The sequence below is a fragment of the Ammospiza caudacuta genome, chromosome 1 (assembly GCF_027887145.1).
Source record: "Ammospiza caudacuta isolate bAmmCau1 chromosome 1, bAmmCau1.pri, whole genome shotgun sequence".
NCBI classification, from domain to species: domain Eukaryota; kingdom Metazoa; phylum Chordata; class Aves; order Passeriformes; family Passerellidae; genus Ammospiza; species Ammospiza caudacuta.
In genome coordinates, this window is record NC_080593.1 from 1,595,668 (window position 1) to 1,618,912 (window position 23,245).

General features: G+C 45.4%; 1 protein-coding gene across 1 annotated transcript; it reads right to left on the bottom strand.

Annotated features, from left to right (window-relative positions):
- Positions 1–1,355: 1,355 nt before the first annotated feature.
- Positions 1,356–19,290, bottom strand: TMIE (transmembrane inner ear). Its single transcript, XM_058817466.1, has 4 exons — positions 19,048–19,290; positions 14,838–14,955; positions 4,850–4,999; positions 1,356–1,732 (listed from the first exon to the last, which is right to left on the bottom strand). Exons 1-4 carry the CDS (start codon positions 19,132–19,134, stop codon positions 1,356–1,358), a joined length of 732 nt encoding a protein of 243 aa, XP_058673449.1. The 5' UTR covers positions 19,135–19,290.
- Positions 19,291–23,245: the final 3,955 nt, after the last annotated feature.

Sequence of the window (23,245 nt, forward strand, 5' to 3'; positions counted from 1 at the left end):
CTGATTAAAGAGGACATTGAAAAATTTGGATTGGGATGGAAATTCCAAAGAAATCCAATCTTTGTATCCATATTCCCACTTTTCCTTTGGTGCCATTTCAAGATTTAGACTCCTCTGTGTCCAGGGGCAGAATTCCCAATGCTGGAATTCCAGATTTCCCTGGATCATTCTCTCCCCAAACATTCCCGTGGTTCTGGACATCATTCCCAATGACTCTCCTTAAGTTTTCCACCTTTCCAGGTGCTCTGGAATTTTGGGACAGTTTGGAGCTGAGTGACCTCACTCAGACAGAAAATTCCCTTCATTTTCCCAGGCTCGTTTCCCACCAGAATGAGTTGGGTGGGAGAGAAAGAAAAGGAAAATCGGGAAAAGGAAAAATGGGAAATATCTTGGCACTGATAAATCCACGTTGAAAAAAACAGCAGGAAAATTGATATTTTCTATTAATTAAATATCAAACAAATCCCATTCCTGGGGATAAAGGATTGGAGGGAATTCTCCCTGTGGAGCAGACAGTTCCAGGATATCCTGAGTTTTAATTATCCCAAGATTTTCCAGGCTATCCCCCAAAAAAATGTGGTGTTAAATCCCCCTAGTTAAGGCAGAAATTGCTGGAATATTCCCAAAACAGCTGGGAAATGCTGTTCCTGATAAATCCACTCCTCAGGAATTCCAAGGAAGGGAGGGAATAGCAGCCACAGGGAAGTGGAGCAGAATTCCTGGTCTCAGAACTGGCTTTCCTCAGCAAAAAATCGGGGAAATGTGGATAAATCTCCTGGAAAAGATGGAATTCCTGCAGTTTCCTGCAGCAATCCAGGAAAAGATGCACCAGAGAAGGAAGGAAAATTCCCATGTGTCCAAAAACCTCTTGGAATCCAAGGACCCACACCTTGGAGAATCCCATCCTTTGGGATTTTCCCAGAATTTACAAAATCCCTAGAATTCCCCACAAGGAGGTGCTGAGTGCCAGGAAATCTTTCTCCAACTTCTCCAGGTCCTCCAGGAGAAGAAATTTGGGATGAATCCCATTTTCCTTTAGTTCGGATCCTCATCCCTGAGCATTCCCGTGTTTGTCCAAAGTCCTCATTCCCATTCCAGCTTCCAGTTCACATCTATCCACATGGAATTCTGGGAGAGGGACTGGATATTTTTCTTGATTATCCAACCAAATTCCCAGTTTTCCTTGACAGAGACGAATCCTGGTGGCTCCATCTCCAAATGGGAAGAAGAAATCCACGCATCCAGCAGCATCCCACAGGAATATCTGGAAAAGCACATCCTGCTCCAAGTGCTCCTCCCCCAGCAATTTGCTGGAGAATTCCCCCAAAAAATTCCAGCATTGTCCTTCCAGGATGTCACTTCTTCTTTGCTTTGGAATTCCCACCAGCTTTTCCATCGGTTTTGGCACCAGCTTCGCCTTCTTTTTCCCCCTTTTTTCCTTGTTTCTTGTCATTTGTGTCCTTTCCCTTTTCCCCCTTTTCCTTTTCCCCCTTTTCCCCCTTTTCTCCTTTCCCTCCTTTTTCCTCTTTTCCTCCTTTTTCCCCCTTTTCTCCCTTTTCTCCATCTTTTTTTTTGGCTCCGTCCTTCCCTTCCTTTTTGGATTCTTCCTTCTGCTCCTTCTCCCCGTCCTTTTTCTTGGAGTCTTTGGATCCATCCTTCTTTCCCTGAGCCTTGTCCACTTTTCCGGACACAGTGGGAACTTCTTCCTCTTTTTTTTCTTCCGCAGCCTGAGCTGTTTCCAAGGATAGAGAAAAAAAAAAAAATGGAAAAGGAATTGATGTGGATTCAACAACCCAGGAATTGTCAAAATTCCAGCTCCCTGCTAGAAATCTGGGATAAAGGGAAAACATTCCTACTGGGGATTTTCCCATCCAGCTGATTGATTTTTTGGAATTGTGAAGCAGAAAATCCAAGGATTGATGGATCCCCTCAGAAAATAGAAGCCACAGGCAGCTGGGAATTGAAATTCCCTAAATTCCTTGGAGAACCATCTCATCCCATAAGGATTAACTGGAAGGACAAGGATTTATTTGTGGAGTTGGGTTCAGCTCCACAGGGAGGCCTGGGAATTCCCAGTTTCAGGCACCCCTGAAATCCTGGGATTTGTGCAAATTCCCATGGTTCAAATTCCCATTGTTCAACTCATAACTCTGCATTTTGCTGGTGTAGGATTGAATTTCTCCAGGGAATTCCTAAATTCCTACAGTGTTGGGTTCTGCCTCTTTTCCCATGGATTGAAGCAGCACATCCCAGATTATGGAAACACCATTTTTATGGAATTTTATGGAATTACAGCTCCCAGAGAGACACAGGAAAGAAGGGAAAAAGGCATCAAAAGGTGTTGAGGAAACAGGAAAAGTCCGTGAATTGAGAAGCAGCAAATCCAAGGATTGATGGAGCCCCTTGGAAGAGAGAAGCCACAGGCGGCCGGGAATCGAAATTCCCTAAATTCCTTGGAGAACCATCTCATCAGATAAGGATTAGCTGGAGGGACAAGAATTCAATGGAAGAACAAGGATTTATTCATGGAATTGGGTTCAGCTCCACAGGGAGGCCTGGGAATTCCCAGTTTCAGGCACCCCTGAAATCCCGGGATTTGTGCAAATTCCCATGGTTCAAATTCCCATTGTTCAACTCATAACTCTGCATTTTGCTGGTGTAGGATTGAATTTCTCCAGGGAATTCCTGAATTCCTACAACGGTGGGATCTGCCTCTTTTCCCATGGATTGAAGCAGCACATCCCAAATTATGGAAACACCATTTTTATGGAATTTTATGGAATTACAGCTCCCAGAGAGACACAGGAAAGAAGGGAAAAAGGCATCAAAAGGTGTTGAGGAAAAAGGAAAAGTCCGTGAATTGAGAAGCAGCAAATCCAAGGATTGATGGAGCCCCTTGGAAGAGAGAAGCCACAGGTGGCCGGGAATCGAAATTCCCTAAATTCCTTGGAGAACCATCTCATCCTCTTCCTTCAGCACAGGCAGGGAGTGGAGAGGTCTGGACTGGCCATGGCCAGAGAGAGTGAGGAGATTTTCGGGAGAGCCTATGGAAGCAGGAAAGGAGAGTGAGAGCAGCAGAGGAGAAATATTCCAGCAGGAAAAACCGGGAATGTGGAATTCCAACCACTCCAGTTTTGCTCCTGGTATTCCCCAACCCAAGGGCAGGCCCTGAAATTAAATTAATTCCCACTGGGATTTTCAGCATGGGATTCTCCTTCTAACTAAGGAGGGTGAGGGATGGAAGTTGATGGGAAAATGGGATACGGCCTCCAGTTGTCTCAGGAAAAGTTTGGATTGAATATTAAGGAAAAACATTCCTGATTGGAAGAGAGATTAAGGATTGGGAAGTGTTGGAATCACCATCCCTGGAAAGGTTCCAAAAACCAGGAGATGTGGAATTTCACAGGGCTTTTTAGTGGGATTTGGTTCAAAATAGGATTTGATGGATTTGAGGAGCTTTTCCAAACTTAATTTGGGAATTAAGGGATGATTCCAACTCAAACTGATGGAAAAATTCCCTCTTATCCAAAGGATTTTATCCCAGTATCCTGAGTCCACACTGGGAGGGTTGAACTTGGTGGTGGCGCCACGGGAGGGACTTTGTGTTCCCAGAATCCCCCCCAAAAATGGGAATTACCTTTGGGGAGGTCAGTGAGTTCATTGAAGGAATTTGCACTGCCACAATCCCCAAAAAAATGTGGGAATTACCTCTAGGAATGTCGGTCAGCTCATTGATGGTCTTTGCATTCCCAGAATCCCAAAAAAAGTGGGAATTACATCTGGGAATGTCTCCGAGCTCATTGAGGGAATTTGCACTGCCCCAGTCGCCCCCCAGAAAGTGGGAATTAGCTCCGGGAATGTTGCTGAGCTCATTGTGGGACTTTGTGCTCCCAGAATCCCAAAAATCCCCTGGTAATTACCTCCAGGAATATTGGAGCTCATTGAGGAATTTTGCATTCCCAGAATCCCAGAAATAGTGGGAATTACATCTGGGAATGTCTCTGAGCTCATTGAGAGAATTTGCACTGCCCCAATCCCACAAAAAAGGTGGGAATTAGCTTTGCAAATGCTGTTGAGCTCATTGAGGGAATTTGCACTGCCTCAATCCCCCCAAAAATTGGGAATTTTCTCTGGGAATGTTGCTGAACTCATTGAGGGTATTTGCACTGCTACAATCCAAAAAACCCCCTGGGAATTACCTCCAGGAATATTGGTGAGCTCATTGAGGGACTCTACATTCCCAGAATTCCAAAAAAAAAGTGGGAATTGCATCTGGGAATGTCTCTGAGCTCATTGAGGGAATTTGCACTGCCTCAACCCCCCAAAAATTGGGAATTAGCTTTGTGAATGTTGCTGATCTCATTGAGGAACTTTGCACTCCCAGAATCCCCCCAAAAAAAGTGGGAATTACCTCCAGGAATGTTGGTCACTCATTGAAGAACTCTGCATTCCCAGAATCCAGAAAAAGTGGGAATTAAATCTGGGAATGTCTCTGAGCTCATTGAGGGAATTTGCACTGCCTCAACCCCCCAGAAAACTGGGAATTAGCTCTGGGAATGTTGCTGAACCCATTGAGGAACTTTGCGCTCCCAGAATCCCAAAAACCCCCTGGGAATTACCTCCAGGAATATTGATGAGCTCATTTAGGAATTTTGCATTCCCAGAATCCCAGAAAAAGTGGGAATTACATCTGGGAATGTCTCTGAGCTCATTGGGAGAATTTGCACTGCCCCAATCACCCCCCCCCCCAAAAAAAAAAAAAAAAAAGTGAGAATTTACTGCGGGAATGTTGCCGAGCTCATTGAGGGAATTTGGCTCCCAGAATTCCCAAAAAAAAGGTGGGAATTACCTCCGGGGATCTCGGTGAGCTCTCCCAGGGGCGGCACGGTCTCCAGTTTGTCCGCGTAGTTTTTGGCCGCCTGGCGCTGGGCGTAGCGCGCCTCGATCTCCTTCCGCGTGCGCGGGATCCGGCACTTGAAGATGCAGCACAGGGTGATAACTGGGAATGGGAAACGTGGAATTCTGGGTGAGGGATGGGAATGGGAAATGTGGAATTCTGGGTGAGGGATGGGAATCGTGGAATTCTGGGTGAGGAATGGGAATGGGAAATGTGGAATTCTGGGTGAGGGATGGGAATCGTGGAATTCTGGGTGAGGGATGGGAATGGGAATGGGAATCGTGGAATTCTGGGTGAGGAATGGGAATGGGAAATGAGGAATTCTGGGTGAGGGATGGGAATCGTGGAATTCTGGGTGAGGGATGGGAATGGGAATGGGAAACGTGGAATTCTGGGTGAGGGATGGGAAATGAGGAATTCTGGGTGAGGGATGGGAATGGGAAATGTGGAATTCTGGGTGAGGAATGGGAATGGGAATCATGGAATTCTGGGTGAGTTATTGGGAATGGGAAATGTGGAATTCTGGGTGAGGGATTGGGAGTCAGAAATGAGGAATTCTGGGTGAGGGATGGGAATGGGAATCGTGGAATTCTGGGTGAATTATTGGGAATGGGAAATGTGGAATTCTGGGTGAGGGATGGGAAATGAGGAATTCTGGGTGAGGGATGGGAATCGTGGAATTCTGGGTGAGGGATGGGAATGGGAAATGAGGAATTCTGGGTGAGGGATGGGAAATGAGGAATTCTGGGTGAGGGATGGGAATGGGAATGGGAATCGTGGAATTCTGGGTGAGTTATTGGGAATGGGAAATGTGGAATTCTGAGTGAGGGATTGGGAGTCGGAAATGAGGAATTCTGGGTGAGGGATGGGAATGGGAATCATGGAATTCTGGGTGAGGGAGTGGGAATGGGAAATGTGGAATTCTGGGTTAGGGATGGGAATGGGAATGGGAAATGTGGAATTCTGGGTGAGGAATGGGAATGGGAAATGTGGAATTCTGGGTGAGGAATGGGAATGGGGCACATGGAATTCTGGGTGAGGAATGGGAATGGGAAACATGGAATTGTGGGTGAAGAATGGGAAATGTGGAATTCTGGGTGAGGAATGGGAATGGGAAATATGGAATTGTGGGTGAGTTATTTGGAATGGCAAATGTGGAACTCTGGGGGAATTATTGGGAATGGGAGATGATGAATTCTGGGTGAGGGACTGGGAATGGGAAATTTGGAATTCTGGCAGAGTTCCTGGGAATGGATAGGAAGAAATGAGGAATTAACTGGGAATTGGAGTGGGAAATGAGGAAATCTGTGTGAGAGACTAAATGGGAAACATGGAATTTTGGGTGAGGGACTGGGAATGGGAAACATGGAATTCTGGGTGAGTTAATGGGAATGGGAAATGTGGAATTCTGAGTGAGGGATTGGGAGGGGGAAATGAGGAATTCTGGCTGAGGGACTGGGAATGGGAAATGAGGAATTCTGGGTGAGTTATTTGGAATGGGAAAAAGGGAATTCTGGGGGAGTTATTGGAAATGGGAAATGGGGAATTCTGGGTGAGTTATTGGGAATGGGGAACGAGGAATTTTGGGTGAGGGACTAGGAATAGGAAACAGGGAATTCTGGAGGAGTGATTGGGAATTGGGAAATGTGGAACTCGGTGTGAGGGACTGGGAAATGTGGAATTTGGGGTGAGTTATTGGGAATGGGAGATGATGAATTCTGGGTGAGGGACTGGGAATGGGAAATTTGGAATTCTGGCAGAGTTCCTGGGAATGGATAGGGAGAAATGAGGAATTAACTGGGAATTGGAGTGGGAAATGAGGAAATCTGTGTGAGAGACTAAATGGGAAACATGGAATTTTGGGTGAGGGACTGGGAATGGGAAACATGGAATTCTGGAGGAGTGATTGGGAATTGGGAAATGTGGAACTCGGTGTGAGGGACTGGGAAATGTGGAATTTGGGGTGAGTTATTGGGAATGGGAGATGGGGAATTCTGGGTGAGGGGCTGGGAACAGACTGGGAGAAACAAGGATTTAACTGGGAATGGGAGTGGGAAATATGGAAGTCTGTGTGAGGTACTGGAAATGGGAAATGTGGAATTCTGGAGGACTTGTTGGCTGAGAGAAATGGGAATTCCGGGTGAGCCCCTGGAAATGGGAGAGGGAAATGAGAGACTGGGTGAATTACTGGTAATGGACAGGGAGAAATCAGGATTTAACTGGGAATGGGAGCGGGAAATGTGGAAGACAGGGAATTCTGGGGGAGCTCCTGGGAGTGAAGGAGGAGAAACCAGGATTTAAGTGGTAATGGGAGAGGGAAATACAGAGTTCTGGGTGAGTTCCTGGGAATGGCAGTGGGAAATGTGGAATTCTGGGTGAGTTCCTGGGAATGGGAGATGGGAAATGTGGAATTCTGGGTGAGTTCCTGGGAATGGCAGTGGGAAATGTGGAATTCTGGGTGAGTTCCTGGGAACGGGAAATGAGGATTTGGGTTGGATACTGGGAATGGGAGCAGAAACACGGGAATCTGGGGGTGTTCCCTGGCAATGGGAAACCTGGAATTTGGAATTTCCCCCGTTTTTTATGGGATGGTGCCACCTTGTGGGATGTGCTGGGAGGTGGAATCCACACTCGGATCAGATTTCTGGCATTTTTTTGTTTATTTAATTTTATTAATGTTATTATTAACGTTAATATAAACGTACATATTGGATATTCAATAAGTTAATATTAGAACAATTAATAAATATATGTCTTATTAATTATAATATTATAGAAATTATTATTGATAACATAAAACATGTGTTAAATATTAATATATTATTCCATAAATACAATTTAAATTAGTCAATTTTATTTCCCTATTTATTGTAATAACGGTGAAGACCAAGCTATTAATGACAACTCTAATTACAATCAACTTATTATTATTTATAACATAGAAATGGGTTATTCCATTATTATAATTTTATTCACTATAATACTTTATATTGAAAATTGTTATTCAAAATTAATAGGCCATTAATAAAGTAATACAATAATATTAATTAAAATTATAATAACAATCCAATTACCTTTAAAGGATAACTCCTGTATTTCTATTTTATTTAGATTTAGTTCTTGTTTTAGTTTTGGTTTTACAATTATTTCCATTTTTTACTTTATATTTTATATTTAATTCTATTTTGAATTTTATAGTTCTTTGTGAATTCTGCTTTAAAATTACATTTTTACATTTTTCTATTTATTTCTATTGTTTAATTTCCTATTTTTAGTATAATTTCATTTTTTTTACTTTTCTATTTATTTCTATTGTTTAATTTCCTGTTTTCATATTTCATTCACTGTAATGCAATATAATATATTGATTTAATAATTTATTAACAAGTAAATTAATTTATTATTTTATATATAATTATGTTTTAAAATTTTCTGATTTTCTATTTATTTTCTTTTTTAATTTTATACTTTGATATTTACTGCTATTTTTAATTCCCCATTTTTATTTTTATTTTTAATCCTCTGCTTTTCCATTTCATTCCATTTCCCAATTTTCTGTTTTCCATGGATTTTCTCCATCCCAAATCCCATTCCCAGCAGGGATGGGGGTGGAGCTTGGGCCATTCCTGCTCTGGAATTCCCACTCCCAGCTGGAATTCCAGCATTCCCAAATTCCAGACACCCGGAGGGAATCCAGGAAATTCTGGGATCACTCCCAGGGAAGGAATTCCAGGTGGGAATCTCCAGTTTGGAGCTGGGAAATCCCTCTGGAATTCTCAATTCCAGCCCAGGGGAATTCCTGAATTCCAGGAGCCCAGGAATCGAGGAAGCTCCAGGATCACTCCCAGGGAAGGAATTCCCTTGGAAAGAGATTCCAGGTGGGAATCTCCGGTTTGGATTCCCTCTGGAATTCCCAATTCCATCCCACAGAAATTCTCCTTGAATTCCCAGACACCTGAAAGAAATCCTTAGGAATTCCCACACGCAGCTGGGCATTCCAACCCAGAGGAATTCCCAAACTCCTGGACACCTGAAGGGAATTTTGGGATCACTTCTAGGGATGGAATTTTCTTGGGGAGAGATTCCAGGTGGGAATCTCCAGTTGGGAGCTGGGAAATCCCTCAGGAATTCCCAATTCCAGGCCAGAGGAATTCCTGAATTCCCAGACACCTGACAGGAATCCAGGAAGCTCCAGGATCACTCCCAGGGAAGGAATTCCCTTGGAAAGAGATTTCAGGTGGGAATCTCCAGTTTGGAGCTGGGAAATCCCTCAGGAATTCTCAATTCTATCCCACAGGAATCCTCCTTGAATTCCTGAATTCCTGGAAACCTGAAAGGAATCCAGGAAACTTTGGGATCACTTCTAGGGATGGAATTTTCTTGGGGAGAGATTCCAGAAGGGAATCTCCAGTTTGGAGCTGGGAAATCCCTCAGGAATTCTCAAATCCATTCCACAGGAATCCTCCTTGGATTTCCAAATTCTAGAACACCTGAAAGGAATCCAGGAAGCTCTGGGATCACTTCCAGGGATGGAATTACCTTGCAAAGAGATTCCAGCTGGGAATCTCCAGTTTGGAGCTGGGAAATCCCTCAGGAATTCTCAATTCCAGCCCAGAGGAATTCCCAAAATCCAGGATACCTGAAGGGAATCCAGGAAACTCCGGGATCACTCCCAGGGACGGAATTTTCTTGGGAAGAGATTCCAGAGGGGAATCTCCAGTTTAGAGCTGGGACCTCCCTCTGGAATTCTCACACCCAGCTGGGAATTCCAGCCCAGAGGAAATCCCGAATTCCCGGACACCTGAAGAGACTCCATGATTCCCAACCCATAGAATTCCAGGAATCCCAACCTGAATCATTCCAAGGTTCCCAACCTAAAGAATCCCAGGATTCCCAACTCAAATCATTCCATGACTCCCAACGCATTCCATTATTCCCATCCCAAAGAATTCCATGATTCCCAAACTGAAGCATTCCACAAATCCCAACCTAACACATTCCACGATTCCTAACCCAAAGCATTCCAGGATTTCCAACTCAAATCATTCCATGATTCCCAAACTGAAGCATTCCATGATTCCCAACCCAAATCATTCCATGATTCCCAATATGAGGCATTCCACGATTCCCAACCTAAAGAATTCCATAATTCCCAAACTGAAGCATTCTTGAATCTCAACCAACACATTCCATGATTCCTAATCCAAAGCATTCCAAGATTCCCAACCCAAGGAATTCCAGGATTTCCCAACCCAGGAATTCCAACCCAAATCCTTCCATAATTCCCAAAGTGAAGCATTCCATGATTCCCAACCTGAATCATTCCATGAATCCCAACCCAAAGAATCCCAGGATTTCCAAATCAAATCATTCCACGACTCCCAACCCAAAGAATCCCAGGATTTCCAAATGGAATCATTCCATGGTTCCCAACCCAAAGAATTCCAGGATTCCCAACCCGAATCCATGAATCCTAACCTGAAGCATTCCAGGATTCCCAACCCAAGGAATTCCAGGATTTCCAACTTGAATCATTCCATGGCTCCCTACCCAAATCATTCCATAATTCCTAACCCAAAGCATTTCAGGATTCCCAACCCACAGAATTCCATGAATCCCAACCTGAATCATTCCACGAGTGCCAACCCAACACTTTCCAGGATTCCCAACCCGAATCAGCCCATGATTCCCAAACTATAGCATTCCATGATTGCCAACCCCCAGCATTCCATGATTGCCAATCCCCAGCATTCCATGATTGCCAACCCCCAGCATTCCATGATTCCCAACCCCCAGCATTCCATGATTCCCAAACTATAGCATTCCAGGATTCCCAACCCCCAGCATTCCATGATTGCCAACCCCCAGCATTCCATGATTCCCAAACTATAGCATTCCATGATTGCCAACCCCCAGCATTCCATGATTCCCAACCCCCAGCATTCCATGATTCCCAACCCCCAGCATTCCATGATTGCCAATCCCCAGCATTCCATGATTGCCAATCCCCAGCATTCCATGATTCCCAACCCCCAGCATTCCATGATTCCCAACCCCCAGCATTCCATGATTCCCAACCCCCAGCATTCCATGATTGCCAATCCCCAGCATTCCATGATTGCCAATCCCCAGCATTCCAGGATTCCCAACCCCCAGCATTCCAGGATTGCCAATCCCCAGCATTCCATGATTGCCAACCCCCAGCATTCCATGATTCCCAACCCCCAGCATTCCATGATTCCCAAACTATAGCATTCCAGGATTCCCAACCCCCAGCATTCCATGATTCCCAACCCCCAGCATTCCATGATTCCCAAACTATAGCATTCCATGATTGCCAACCCCCAGCATTCCATGATTCCCAACCCCCAGCATTCCATGATTCCCAACCCCCAGCATTCCATGATTGCCAATCCCCAGCATTCCATGATTCCCAACCCCCAGCATTCCATGATTCCCAACCCCCAGCATTCCATGATTCCCAACCCCCAGCATTCCATGATTGCCAATCCCCAGCATTCCATGATTGCCAATCCCCAGCATTCCATGATTCCCAACCCCCAGCATTCCATGATTGCCAATCCCCAGCATTCCAGGATTCCCAACCCCCAGCATTCCAGGATTGCCAATCCCCAGCATTCCAGGATTCCCAACCCCCAGCATTCCATGATTGCCAATCCCCAGCATTCCATGATTGCCAACCCCCAGCATTCCATGATTCCCAACCCCCAGCATTCCATGATTTCCAATCCCCAGCATTCCATGATTGCCAACCCCCAGCATTCCATGATTGCCAACCCCCAGCATTCCATGATTCCCAAACTATAGCATTCCATGATTGCCAACCCCCAGCATTCCATGATTCCCAACCCCCAGCATTCCATGATTCCCAACCCCCAGCATTCCATGATTGCCAATCCCCAGCATTCCATGATTGCCAATCCCCAGCATTCCATGATTCCCAACCCCCAGCATTCCATGATTGCCAATCCCCAGCATTCCAGGATTCCCAACCCCCAGCATTCCATGATTGCCAATCCCCAGCATTCCATGATTGCCAACCCCCAGCATTCCATGATTCCCAACCCCCAGCATTCCATGATTCCCAAACTATAGCATTCCATGATTGCCAACCCCCAGCATTCCATGATTGCCAACCCCCAGCATTCCATGATTCCCAAACTATAGCATTCCATGATTGCCAACCCCCAGCATTCCATGATTCCCAAACTATAGCATTCCATGATTGCCAACCCCCAGCATTCCATGATTGCCAACCCTCAGCATTCCATGATTGCCAACCCCCAGCATTCCATGATTGCCAACGCCCAGCATTCCATGATTCCCAAACTATAGCATTCCATGATTGCCAACCCTCAGCATTCCATGATTGCCAACCCCCAGCATTCCATGATTGCCAACCCCCAGCATTCCATGATTCCCAAACTATAGCATTCCATGATTGCCAACCCCCAGCATTCCATGATTCCCAACCCCCAGCATTCCATGATTCCCAATCCCCAGCATTCCATGATTGCCAATCCCCAGCATTCCATGATTCCCAACCCCCAGCATTCCATGATTCCCAAACTATAGCATTCCATGATTGCCAATCCCCAGCATTCCATGATTGCCAATCCCCAGCATTCCATTATTCCCAACCCCCAGCATTCCATGATTGCCAACCCCCAGCATTCCATGATTACCAACCCCCAGCATTCCATGATTCCCAACCCCCAGCATTCCATGATTCCCAATCCCCAGCATTCCATGATTGCCAATCCCCAGCATTCCATGATTCCCAACCCCCAGCATTCCATGATTCCCAAACTATAGCATTCCATGATTGCCAACCCCCAGCATTCCATGATTGCCAATCCCCAGCATTCCATGATTGCCAACCCCCAGCATTCCATGATTCCCAAACTATAGCATTCCATAATTGCCAACCCCCAGCATTCCATGATTCCCAAACTATAGCATTCCATGATTGCCAATCCCCAGCATTCCATGATGGCCAACCCCCAGCATTCCATGATTGCCAACCCCCAGCATTCCATGATTCCCAACCCCCAGCATTCCATGATTCCCAAACTATAGCATTCCATGATTGCCAACCCCCAGCATTCCATGATTCCCAAACTATAGCATTCCATGATTGCCAACCCCCAGCATTCCATGATTGCCAACCCTCAGCATTCCATGATTGCCAACCCCCAGCATTCCATGATTGCCAATCCCCAGCATTCCAGGATTCCCAACCCTCAGCATTCCATGATTGCCAACCCCCAGCATTCCATGATTCCCAACCCCCAGCATTCCATGATTCCCAACCCCCAGCATTCCATGATTGCCAACCCCCAGCATTCCATGATTCCCAAACTATAGCATTCCATGATTGCCAACCCCCAGCATTCCATGATTCCCAACCCCCAGCATTCCATGATTGCCAACCCCCAGCATTCCATGATTGCCAACCCCCAGCATTCCATGATTCCCAAACTATAGCATTCCATGATTGCCAACCCCCAGCATTCCATGATTCCCAACCCCCAGCATTCCATGATTCCCAATCCCCAGCATTCCATGATTGCCAATCCCCAGCATTCCATGATTCCCAACCCCCAGCATTCCATGATTCCCAAACTATAGCATTCCATGATTGCCAATCCCCAGCATTCCATGATTGCCAATCCCCAGCATTCCATTATTCCCAACCCCCAGCATTCCATGATTGCCAACCCCCAGCATTCCATGATTACCAACCCCCAGCATTCCATGATTCCCAATCCCCAGCATTCCATGATTGCCAATCCCCAGCATTCCATGATTCCCAACCCCCAGCATTCCATGATTCCCAAACTATAGCATTCCATGATTGCCAACCCCCAGCATTCCATGATTGCCAATCCCCAGCATTCCATGATTGCCAACCCCCAGCATTCCATGATTCCCAAACTATAGCATTCCATAATTGCCAACCCCCAGCATTCCATGATTGCCAACCCCCAGCATTCCATGATTCCCAAACTATAGCATTCCATGATTGCCAATCCCCAGCATTCCATGATGGCCAACCCCCAGCATTCCATGATTGCCAACCCCCAGCATTCCATGATTCCCAACCCCCAGCATTCCATGATTCCCAAACTATAGCATTCCATGATTGCCAACCCCCAGCATTCCATGATTCCCAAACTATAGCATTCCATGATTGCCAACCCCCAGCATTCCATGATTGCCAACCCTCAGCATTCCATGATTGCCAACCCCCAGCATTCCATGATTGCCAATCCCCAGCATTCCAGGATTCCCAACCCTCAGCATTCCATGATTGCCAACCCCCAGCATTCCATGATTGCCAACCCCCAGCATTCCATGATTCCCAACCCCCAGCATTCCATGATTGCCAACCCCCAGCATTCCATGATTCCCAAACTATAGCATTCCATGATTGCCAACCCCCAGCATTCCATGATTCCCAACCCCCAGCATTCCATGATTGCCAACCCCCAGCATTCCATGATTGCCAACCCCCAGCATTCCATGATTCCCAAACTATAGCATTCCATGATTGCCAACCCCCAGCATTCCATGATTCCCAACCCCCAGCATTCCATGATTGCCAACCCCCAGCATTCCATGATTGCCAACCCCCAGCATTCCATGATTCCCAAACTATAGCATTCCATGATTGCCAACCCCCAGCATTCCATGATTCCCAACCCCCAGCATTCCACAGCCCGCGGCTCCATCCCAGGTTAGGCAGGAATGTGCTGCTGGAGCCGATCCCCGTCCCTGGAAGATCTCCAGGTGCTCCCGGGACGAACCCCTGGCGATTCCCACCGCAGAATCCCTCCTCGTGCATTCCCCGGATTCCAGAGCTCGCCCTGGGGAGTTTTCCAGAGGGAAAATTCCTGGGAATTCTGGGGGGACTCACTGATGGAGAGGACGAAGAGGGCGAAGATCCCGACCACCTGCCACAGGCGCAGCCCCCAGATCACCACGGTCTCCGACGTCACCGGGTCCGGCTTCTTCTTGGGAGGCGCCGTGGTGGCCTGGCAAAAACACAGGGAAAAACCAGCAGGAAAAGGTGGATCAGGACGGAAAAATTCCCAAAAATACTCCAGGAAGTGATGGGAGCACGGGAAAACGGTGGAGAGGTTGGTGAGACCTCAAGGATTTGGGATTTTTAAGGAATCTCCTTTTTCCGGCCGTTTCCTGGCTCGCTCTGGAATCCCTTTCTCCGCTTTTCCAATGGATTTTTTGGGATTGGGATCTCCGTCGGTGAGGGCCTGAATGAGAAAATTCCCGGAAAAATTCACTTTTCCAATGAATTTTAATGGAACCACAGGATGTTGGAAAGCTGCGGATCCAGGAGGAAGCAGAATGGAATCGCCAGGAAATTCTGGGAGATAAAATTGTGGAATTTTTTAACAGAAAGATAAACTCAGCCTAAACCTAAAGGATGGAAATCCTACAAAATATTCCAGGGGAATTTTAGGGACGATCTTGGAGCAGCAGCTGGAAAACAGCTGGAATGAACACGGTGCCCAAAAAAAATCCTGATTTTTTGGGAAGTGGAATCCCTGAGCAATCCCTCCAGGAATTTTATCCCAAACTGGGAATAAAGGATTGATCCCAATTTTAATCCCAGGATTGGCTCAGATCTGGGATCCAATTCCCAGAGAAATCCCTCGATGTCCCATTGTTTGCTGATCTCTGGGATCACGAGCAGGGAAGGATTTTCGGGATCATGGGCTCATCCTGGGATTTAGGGATTTTTTGGGATTTAAGGGCTAATCCTGGGATTTAGGGACTTTTTTGGGCTCATCCTGGGATTTTGGGATTTTGAGCCCATCTCAGGACTTTCTAATTCTCTTCCCAAATTTTGGGAAAACTTACAACTCTGGGAATTTCTCCAAAGGCCTGGGACTGAGCCAAGCTTTTCCTCAAGCAAATCTAATATTTTAAGGGATTTTTGCCTCATTATAAAATATTTCCCTGCTCTTTTTCCCTTTATTTTTCCTTATTTTTGGAGGGTTTTGAGAGTTTTTTCAGCTGCCAGAATTATTTTCCTCTCCAGCTTTTTCTTCCTCCTCTGTTTGCTCCAGCCTGGCTGAGCTGGAATCGAATTATTCAGGATAATTCCATTATCCAATTATTTCCAGGAATAAACTCCTCACACAGCTTTTGCTTTTCCAGGAAAAAAAAACCTGGAATAAACAAAGCAGATCCAGGAATTGTCGCTGTTTATCCCGATTTTTTTGGAGTTTGGATGTTTTATTTTTGTTTTCTGGAATAAAATGGGAAATTTTCTGGCTGGCTGGGTCGTCCTTGGGATTCAAGGAAGGATAATTTGGGAATTCTGCACTGTCAGGGGAAGTTCTGCCTCATTTCTCCCCTTGGGAATGGTTGGACAGCTCAGAAAACCTGGAATTCTTCCTGGAGCAGCAGCCTGGCCTTGGAGAGGATTCCCGGATTTATGGAATGCTCAGGTAGGAGGGGATGGGGGAAAAGCAGGAAATTGGTTGGGAATGAGAGGCAAGAAATCCTGGGAAAAATATGGAGAGGATGAGAGGTTTGAAATCCTGGAAAGAAGTGGGAAAGGGAAGGAGAAGAGGCCCAAAATCCTGGGGAAAAAAAGTATGGAAAGGGAGAGATGAGAGGATGGAAATCCTGGGAAAAAATTGGCAGAAGAGGCCAAAAATCCTGGGGAAAAAATGGAAAGGGACATCCTGGAAAAAAAAAAAAAAAAACAAACCAAAAAAAAAACAGGATAAGAGAAAGGATGAGAGGCCAGAAATCCTGGAAAAAACATGGAAAAGAAATCCTGGAATAAAATCAGGATAAGGGCAGGGAGGGGAGGTCAGAAATCCTGGAAAAAAAAATATGGGAAAGGGAGGGAGGAGAGGCTGAAAATCCTGGAGAAAAAAATATGGAAAGGGAAATCCTGGAAAAAAATGGGGAAAGAGGGAGAAGAGGCTGGAAATCCTGGAAAAATATGGAAAAGGATGGGGATGAGAAGTTTGAAATTCTGGAAAAAATGGGAAGGAAAATCCTGGAAAAAAACAGGATAAGAGAAGGGGTGAGAGACTGGAAATGCTGGGAAATATCTGGGAAAGGGATAAGAGGTTTGAAATCCTGGGAAAAATGTGGAAAGGGAGAGATGAGAGGCTGGAAATTCTGGGAAAAATCAGGAAAGGGAAATCCTAGAAAAAATGGGAAAGGAGGGAGCAAAGGCTGGAAATCCTGGGGGAAAAAAATATGGAAAGGGAAATCCGGGAAAAAAATATGGAAAGGGAAATCCTGGAAAAAAATCAGGTTAAGGGCAGAGGTGAGAGGTTTGAAATCCTGTGGAAAATGGAAAAGGAGGGATGAGAGAATGGAAATCCTGGAAAAAATATGGGAAGGAAATCCTGGAATAAAATCAGGATAAGGGCAGGGAGGAGAGGCCAGAAATCCTGGGAAAAAAAGGGAAAGGAGGGAGAAGAGCCTGGAAATCCTGGGGGAAAAATATGGAAAAGGATAGGGATGAGAAGTTTGAAATTCTGGAAAAATATGGAAAGGAAATCCTGGGAAAAATCAGGATAAGGGCAGGGATGAGAGGTTTGAAGTCCTGGGAAAAAATATGGAAAGGGGGGAGAAGAGGCTGGAAATCCTGGGAGGAAAAATATGGAAAACGATGGGGATGAGAAGTTTGAAATTCTGGAAAAAATATGGAAAGGGAATTCCTGGAAAAAAATCAGGATAAGGGAAGGGGTGAGAGGCTGGAAATCCTGGGGAAAATCTGGTAAAGGGATGAGATGCTTGAAATCCTGGGAAAAAATGGGAAGGGAGTGATGAGAGGCCCGAAATCCTCTAAAAAATCAGGAAAATTGATGAGAGGCTGGAAATCTTTGGGGGAAAAAAAAATCTGGATAAGGGCAGGGATGAGAGGCCAGAAATCCTGGGAAAAATTATGGGAAAGGGAGAGATGAGAGGCTGGAAGTCCTGGGAAAAATCAGGAAAGGGAAATCCTGGAAAAAAAGGGAAAGCAGGGAGAAGAGCCTGGAAATCCTGGGGGAAAAATATGGAAAAGGATAGGGATGAGAAGTTTGAAATTCTGGAAAAATATGGAAAGGAAATCCTGGCAAAAATAAGGATAAGGGCAGGGATGAGAAGCCAGAAATCCTGGGAAAAAAATATGGGAAAGGGAGGGAGGAGAGGCTGAAAATCCTGGGGAAAATATAGAAAGGAAAATCCTGGAAAAAATAGGATAAGGGAAAGGATGAGAGACTGGAAATGCTGGGAAAAATCTGGGAAAGGGAAATCCTGGAAAAAAATGGGAAGGGAGTGATGAGAGGCCTGAAATCCTCTAAAAAATCAGGAAAATTGATGAGAGGCTGGAAATCTTTGGGGGAAAAAAAAATCTGGATAAGGGCAGGGAGGAGAGGCCAGAAATCCTGGGGAAGAAAAAATGTGGAAAGGATGAGAAGTTTGAAATCCTGGGAAATTCCTGGAATTTCCTCATCCCAGAAATTGCAGCCAAATCCTGCTCCAGGAATTCCCCGGTGGAGCAGGGAAAGGATCCAGGGGAAAAGTGAAAGATTTGGGAGCTGGGATTTGCGGTCCAGGCTGGAATTTCCCTCTGGAATTGCAGCCAGGGCCTGGGAGCCGCTTTTCCCTCCCGGATGGTTCCCAGATTTTCCATAAATTTGGGAATGCAGAGTCATCCTCAGGGAAAAGCTCCTGTGGAGGGGCAGGAATTCCACGGAATCCCACAATTCCACGGAATCCCACAATTCCACGAAATCCAGGTTTTCCAGGATTACCGGGAATGAGGGAAGGCGGGAGAAGGAAAACCCATCCCAAATATTTCCAAAATTTTCCAAATTTTTAATGGGATCATCCGTCAGGAACGGGATTTTTGGGATCATTTTTGCCTCGCTCCTCAACTGATTGAAAACCAGAAAAAAACCCCCGCGATCCCAACCCGAAATTCCCAACACAGCCTTCGAGGAAACACCAAAAATTCCCAAAAAAACCTCCTTGGATCCACCTTAAATTCCCAGCTGGATGTTTTCCAGGGAAATCCCCCATTCCCGGCCCTCATTCCCACTTTTTTTTTTTTTTTTTTTTTTTTTTTCCAGCGGGATTTTATTCCTCACCTCGATCAGCTGCGCCAGGGAAAGTCGGGATCGGAGCAGGACGAGGCAGGAAAATCCCAAAAATTCCCAGTTTGGCTCCCACGCCATCTTCTCCTCTTTTCTCCTCTGGGATTTTCCCCCTCGTGCCGAGCCTGGAATTTTTTGGGATCTCGGGCGAAGTCCCGGCCTGGCTTTTCCAGCGGCGCCCTGCGAGCGGAGCAGCGCCGGGGCCGTTCATTAATTAATTAAATTAATGAGGCGGTGTCGGTGACGGAGCCCCGGGAGGGGGGGTCGGGAGCACCGGGAGCGCTGCGGCGGCTGCGGGGAGGAATCCCGGCCCTTGGAATTCCTGTCCTTGGAATTCCTGTCCCTGGAATCCCTGCCCTTGGAATCCCTGTCCCTGGAATCCCTGCCCTTGGAATCCCTGTCCCTGGAATCCCGGCCCTTGGAATCCCTGTCCCTGGAATCCCGGCCCTTGGAATTCCTGTCCTTGGAATTCCTGCCCTTGGAATCCCTGTCCCTGGAATTCCTGCCCTTGGAATCCCTGTCCCTGGAATTCCTGTCCTTGGAATTCCTGTCCCTGGAATTCCTGTCCCTGGAATCCCTGCCCTTGGAATTCCTGTCCCTGGAATTCCTGTCCCTGGAATCCCTGCCCTTGGAATTCCTGTCCCTGCAATTCCTGTCCCTGCAATTCCTGCCCTTGGAATTCCTGTCCCTGGAATTCCTGTCCTTGGAATTCCTGTCCTTGGAATTCTTGTCCTTGGAATTCCTGTCCCTGCAATTCCTGTCCCTGCAATTCCTGTCCTTGGAATTCCTGTCCCTGGAATTCCTGTCCCTGGAATTCCTGTCCTTGGAATCCCTGTCCTTGGAATCCCTGTCCTTGGAATTCTTGTCCCTGGAATTCCTGTCCCTGGAATCCCTGTCCCTGCAATTCCTGCCCTTGGAATTCCTGCCCTTGGAATTCCTGTCCTTGGAATTCCTGTCCCTGGAATCCCTGTCCCTGGAATTCCTGTCCTTGGAATTCCTGTCCCTGGAATCCCTGTCCTTGGAATTCCTGTCCTTGGAATTCCTGTCCCTGGAATCCCTGTCCTTGGAATTCCTGTCCTTGGAATTCTTGTCCTTGGAATTCCTGTCCTTGGAATTCTTGTCCCTGGAATTCCTGCCCTTGGAATTCTTGTCCTTGGAATCCCTGCCCTTGCAATCCCTGTCCCTGCAATTCCTGTCCCTGCAATTCCTGTCCTTGGAATTCCGGTGGCTCCACGGCATTTGTGGGGCTTTTTCTGGGTTTTTTCCAATTTTTTCGCTCAGTTTTTTTTCCCCAGTTGTTTTTTTTTTTTTTATTTTTTCCTCAGTATTTTTCCCCAGGTGTCTTTTAGATTTTTTTTTTCCAGATTTTTTCAGGTTTTTTTCTCCCAGTTTGTTTTCCCCCAGGTTTTTTTCTTGGCCAGTGTTTTTTTTCCAGTTTTCTTTTTCCCCAGGTTTTTTTCCCTTTTTTTTTTTTTTTTTTTTTTTTTTTTTTTGTGTCCCAGTATTTTTTTCCAGTTTTTTTTTTTTTTCCCAGGTGTTTTTTAGATTTTTTTTCAGGGTTTTATTCCATTTTTTCCCCAGTTTTTTTTTTTTGTTTGTTTGTTTTTGTTTTGTTTTTTTGTTTATTTGGTGGTTTTTTTTGGTTTTTTTTTGTTTTGTTTTTTTTTTCCAGATTTTCCCAGGGTTATTTTCGAGGTTTTTTCCCCCAGGTTTTTCCAGGCTTTTTTTTTTTTTTTTTTTTTTTTTCAGTTGTTTTCCAGGCGTTCTTTTGGTTTTTTTGGGGTGTTTTTTTTGTTGTTTGCTTTTTCCCCCCCAGTGGGTTTTTTTTTAAATTGTTGCTGTTTTTTGGTTTCTGTTTTTTTTTTTTTCCCAGTGTTTCTTTTCCCAGGCTTTTTTTTCCCCCCAGATTTTCTTACCGAGTTTTTTCTCCCAGCTTTTTTCCAGGTTTCCCCCCCGTTTTCCCCTGCTCCGTTGTACTCCACCCCGGTTTTTTCCCCCTCATTTTTTCCCCCTCATTTTTTTCAATTTTTTTTCTCCCCGGCTTTTTTTCCAGGTTTTCCCCCCCATTTTCTTTTCCCCCCATTTTTTCCCCCTCCCCGTTTTTTTTCCCCATTGATTTCTGCCAGTTTGGGGGGATTTTTCCGGTTTTATTTCCCTTCCCCCTCTCCCAGGTTTATTTCCAGTTTTTTATTCACCAGATTTTTTTCAAGTTTTTTCCCGTTTTTTTCCCCCGCCACTTTTTCCCCCAGGTTTGGGTTTTTTTGTTTTGTTGTTTTTTTGTTTTTTGTTTTTTTGTTTTGTTTTGGTTTTTTTTGGTTTCTTTTTCTTTTTGGTTTTTTTTTTTTTAGTTTTTTTCCCATTTTTTCCCCCCAAACTCTGTTGCTTTAGGGAGTGAAATTCTTGATTTTATTTTTTTTTCCTTAAAAAAACCCCCAAACCTCTGGGATTCAAGCCAAGCTGGAGGTTTGGAATTCCGGGATTTTTTGGTGGAATTCCTCAATTTTCTGGGATTTAAAACTCATCCCAATCCATGAGCAGCAACTGCTCCTGCGGGATCCCATAGAATATTCCAGGGATATTCCAGCTTTTCTGGGAATTCCATCCCAAAACCCCATAAAACCTTCCTTGATTTCATGATTTCCAGGATTCTGGGATTTCAGGCAGCACAAAACGGGATCCGGGAGTATCCCAACATTTTTAGGGAATCTGAAAGAATTCCAGGATCAAACCATTCCCATGGGGAAGGGAAATTCCAGCAGCTCCAAGATTTAATTCTGGATCTAAGTCCGGGAATATTCCAGGAATTCAGAATATTTGGATTTGTGGGAATTTTCACGGGGAAATCCTTGGGAATTCGGGAAGAGCCACGCGGTGGCAGCAGCGAGACAGGGAATTCCCGCTTCCCGAATTTCCTCTGGAATTCCAAGTTGGAGCTCCAAGATTTTATGGAATTCTTCCTTAAAATTTTTTATTTTGGGAATGAGGCTCCTGTATCCAAGATTTTCCTTGTTCCTCTCCCGCTCTCTCCTCCTTTATTTTCCCAGATTTCCCAAATTTCCTGGTTTCCAAAAAAATCAGGAAAAAAACCTGGGAGAACTCAAGGAATTCCTGGGATTTTGGGATTTGGTTACAAAAATTCCCTGTGGAAGCAAAAGGGCTCAAATGTGGGGAAATCCTGAATTCCAGAGGTTTGGGAATGCTGGGCCTGGCCAATCTGTGGGGAGCTGCAATTCCCAAATCCACAACAAAGCGGAATTCCGGAATTTTTCCTTTTGGAAAACACCAGGGGAATTTGGGATGTGGATAAGAGAATTTTCTGGGAATTCATTCCAAGTGCTGGAATATCAAATCTGGGAATTCTGGGATGGGAATTCCAGGTCATTCCTGGTGTCTCATCCATGAGCTGGGAATTCCAGCTCCATCCTTTTATTCCCAGAGCTTTGGGAATTCTGGAATATGCTGTGGAAATCTGGAATCTGGATAAGAGAATTTTCTGGGAATCCACTCCAGGTGCTGGGATTTGAAACTCTGGGAATTCTGGGACGGGAATTGCAGCTCCATCTTTTTATTCCCACAATAAAGGGGAATGGGAATGGAATTTTATGGAAATCTGGGATCTGGATGAGAGAATTTTTTGGGGATGCATCCCATGAGCTCGGAGTATAAACTCCAGGAATTCTGGGATGGGAATTCCAGGTCATTCCTGGTGTCTCATCCATGAGTTGGGAATTCCAGCTCCATCCATTTTATTCCCAGAATTTTGGGAATGGAAATTCCAGGATCTGAGTAAAGAGGATTTTCTGGGAATCTATTCCAGGTGCTGGAATATCCTATCTGGGAATTTTGGGATGAAAATTTCAGCTCCTTCCTTTTGTTCCTAGGGGTTTGGGAATGGAAATCATGGGATGCGATTCAGAGAATTTTCTGGGAAATTCGTGGGAAATGCATTCCAGGTGCTTGGAATATCAACTGGGAATTCTGGGATGGCACCTCCAAGTCATTCCTCGTGCTTTGTCCTTGAGTTGGGAATTCCAGTTCTGGAATTCTTCTATTCCCAGAATATTCCCAGAATATTCTTCTATTCCCAGAACATTCTTCTATTCCCAGAATAAAGGGGAATGGGAATGGAGTTTTGTGAAAATCTGGGATCTGGATGAGAGAATTTTTTGGGAATGCATCCCATGAGCTCAGA

Coding starts and splice junctions, on each gene's coding strand:
- TMIE (XM_058817466.1), bottom strand. CDS start 19,134: ATGGCGTGGGAGCCAAACTGGGAATTTTTGGGATTTTCCTGCCTCGTC. Junction 5,000..14,837: donor CCTCTTCGTCCTCTCCATCA/GTGAGTCCCCCC, acceptor TCCCATTCCCAG/TTATCACCCTGTGCTGCATC. Junction 1,733..4,849: donor GCTCACCGAGATCCCCGGAG/GTAATTCCCACC, acceptor CCTTGGAAACAG/CTCAGGCTGCGGAAGAAAAA.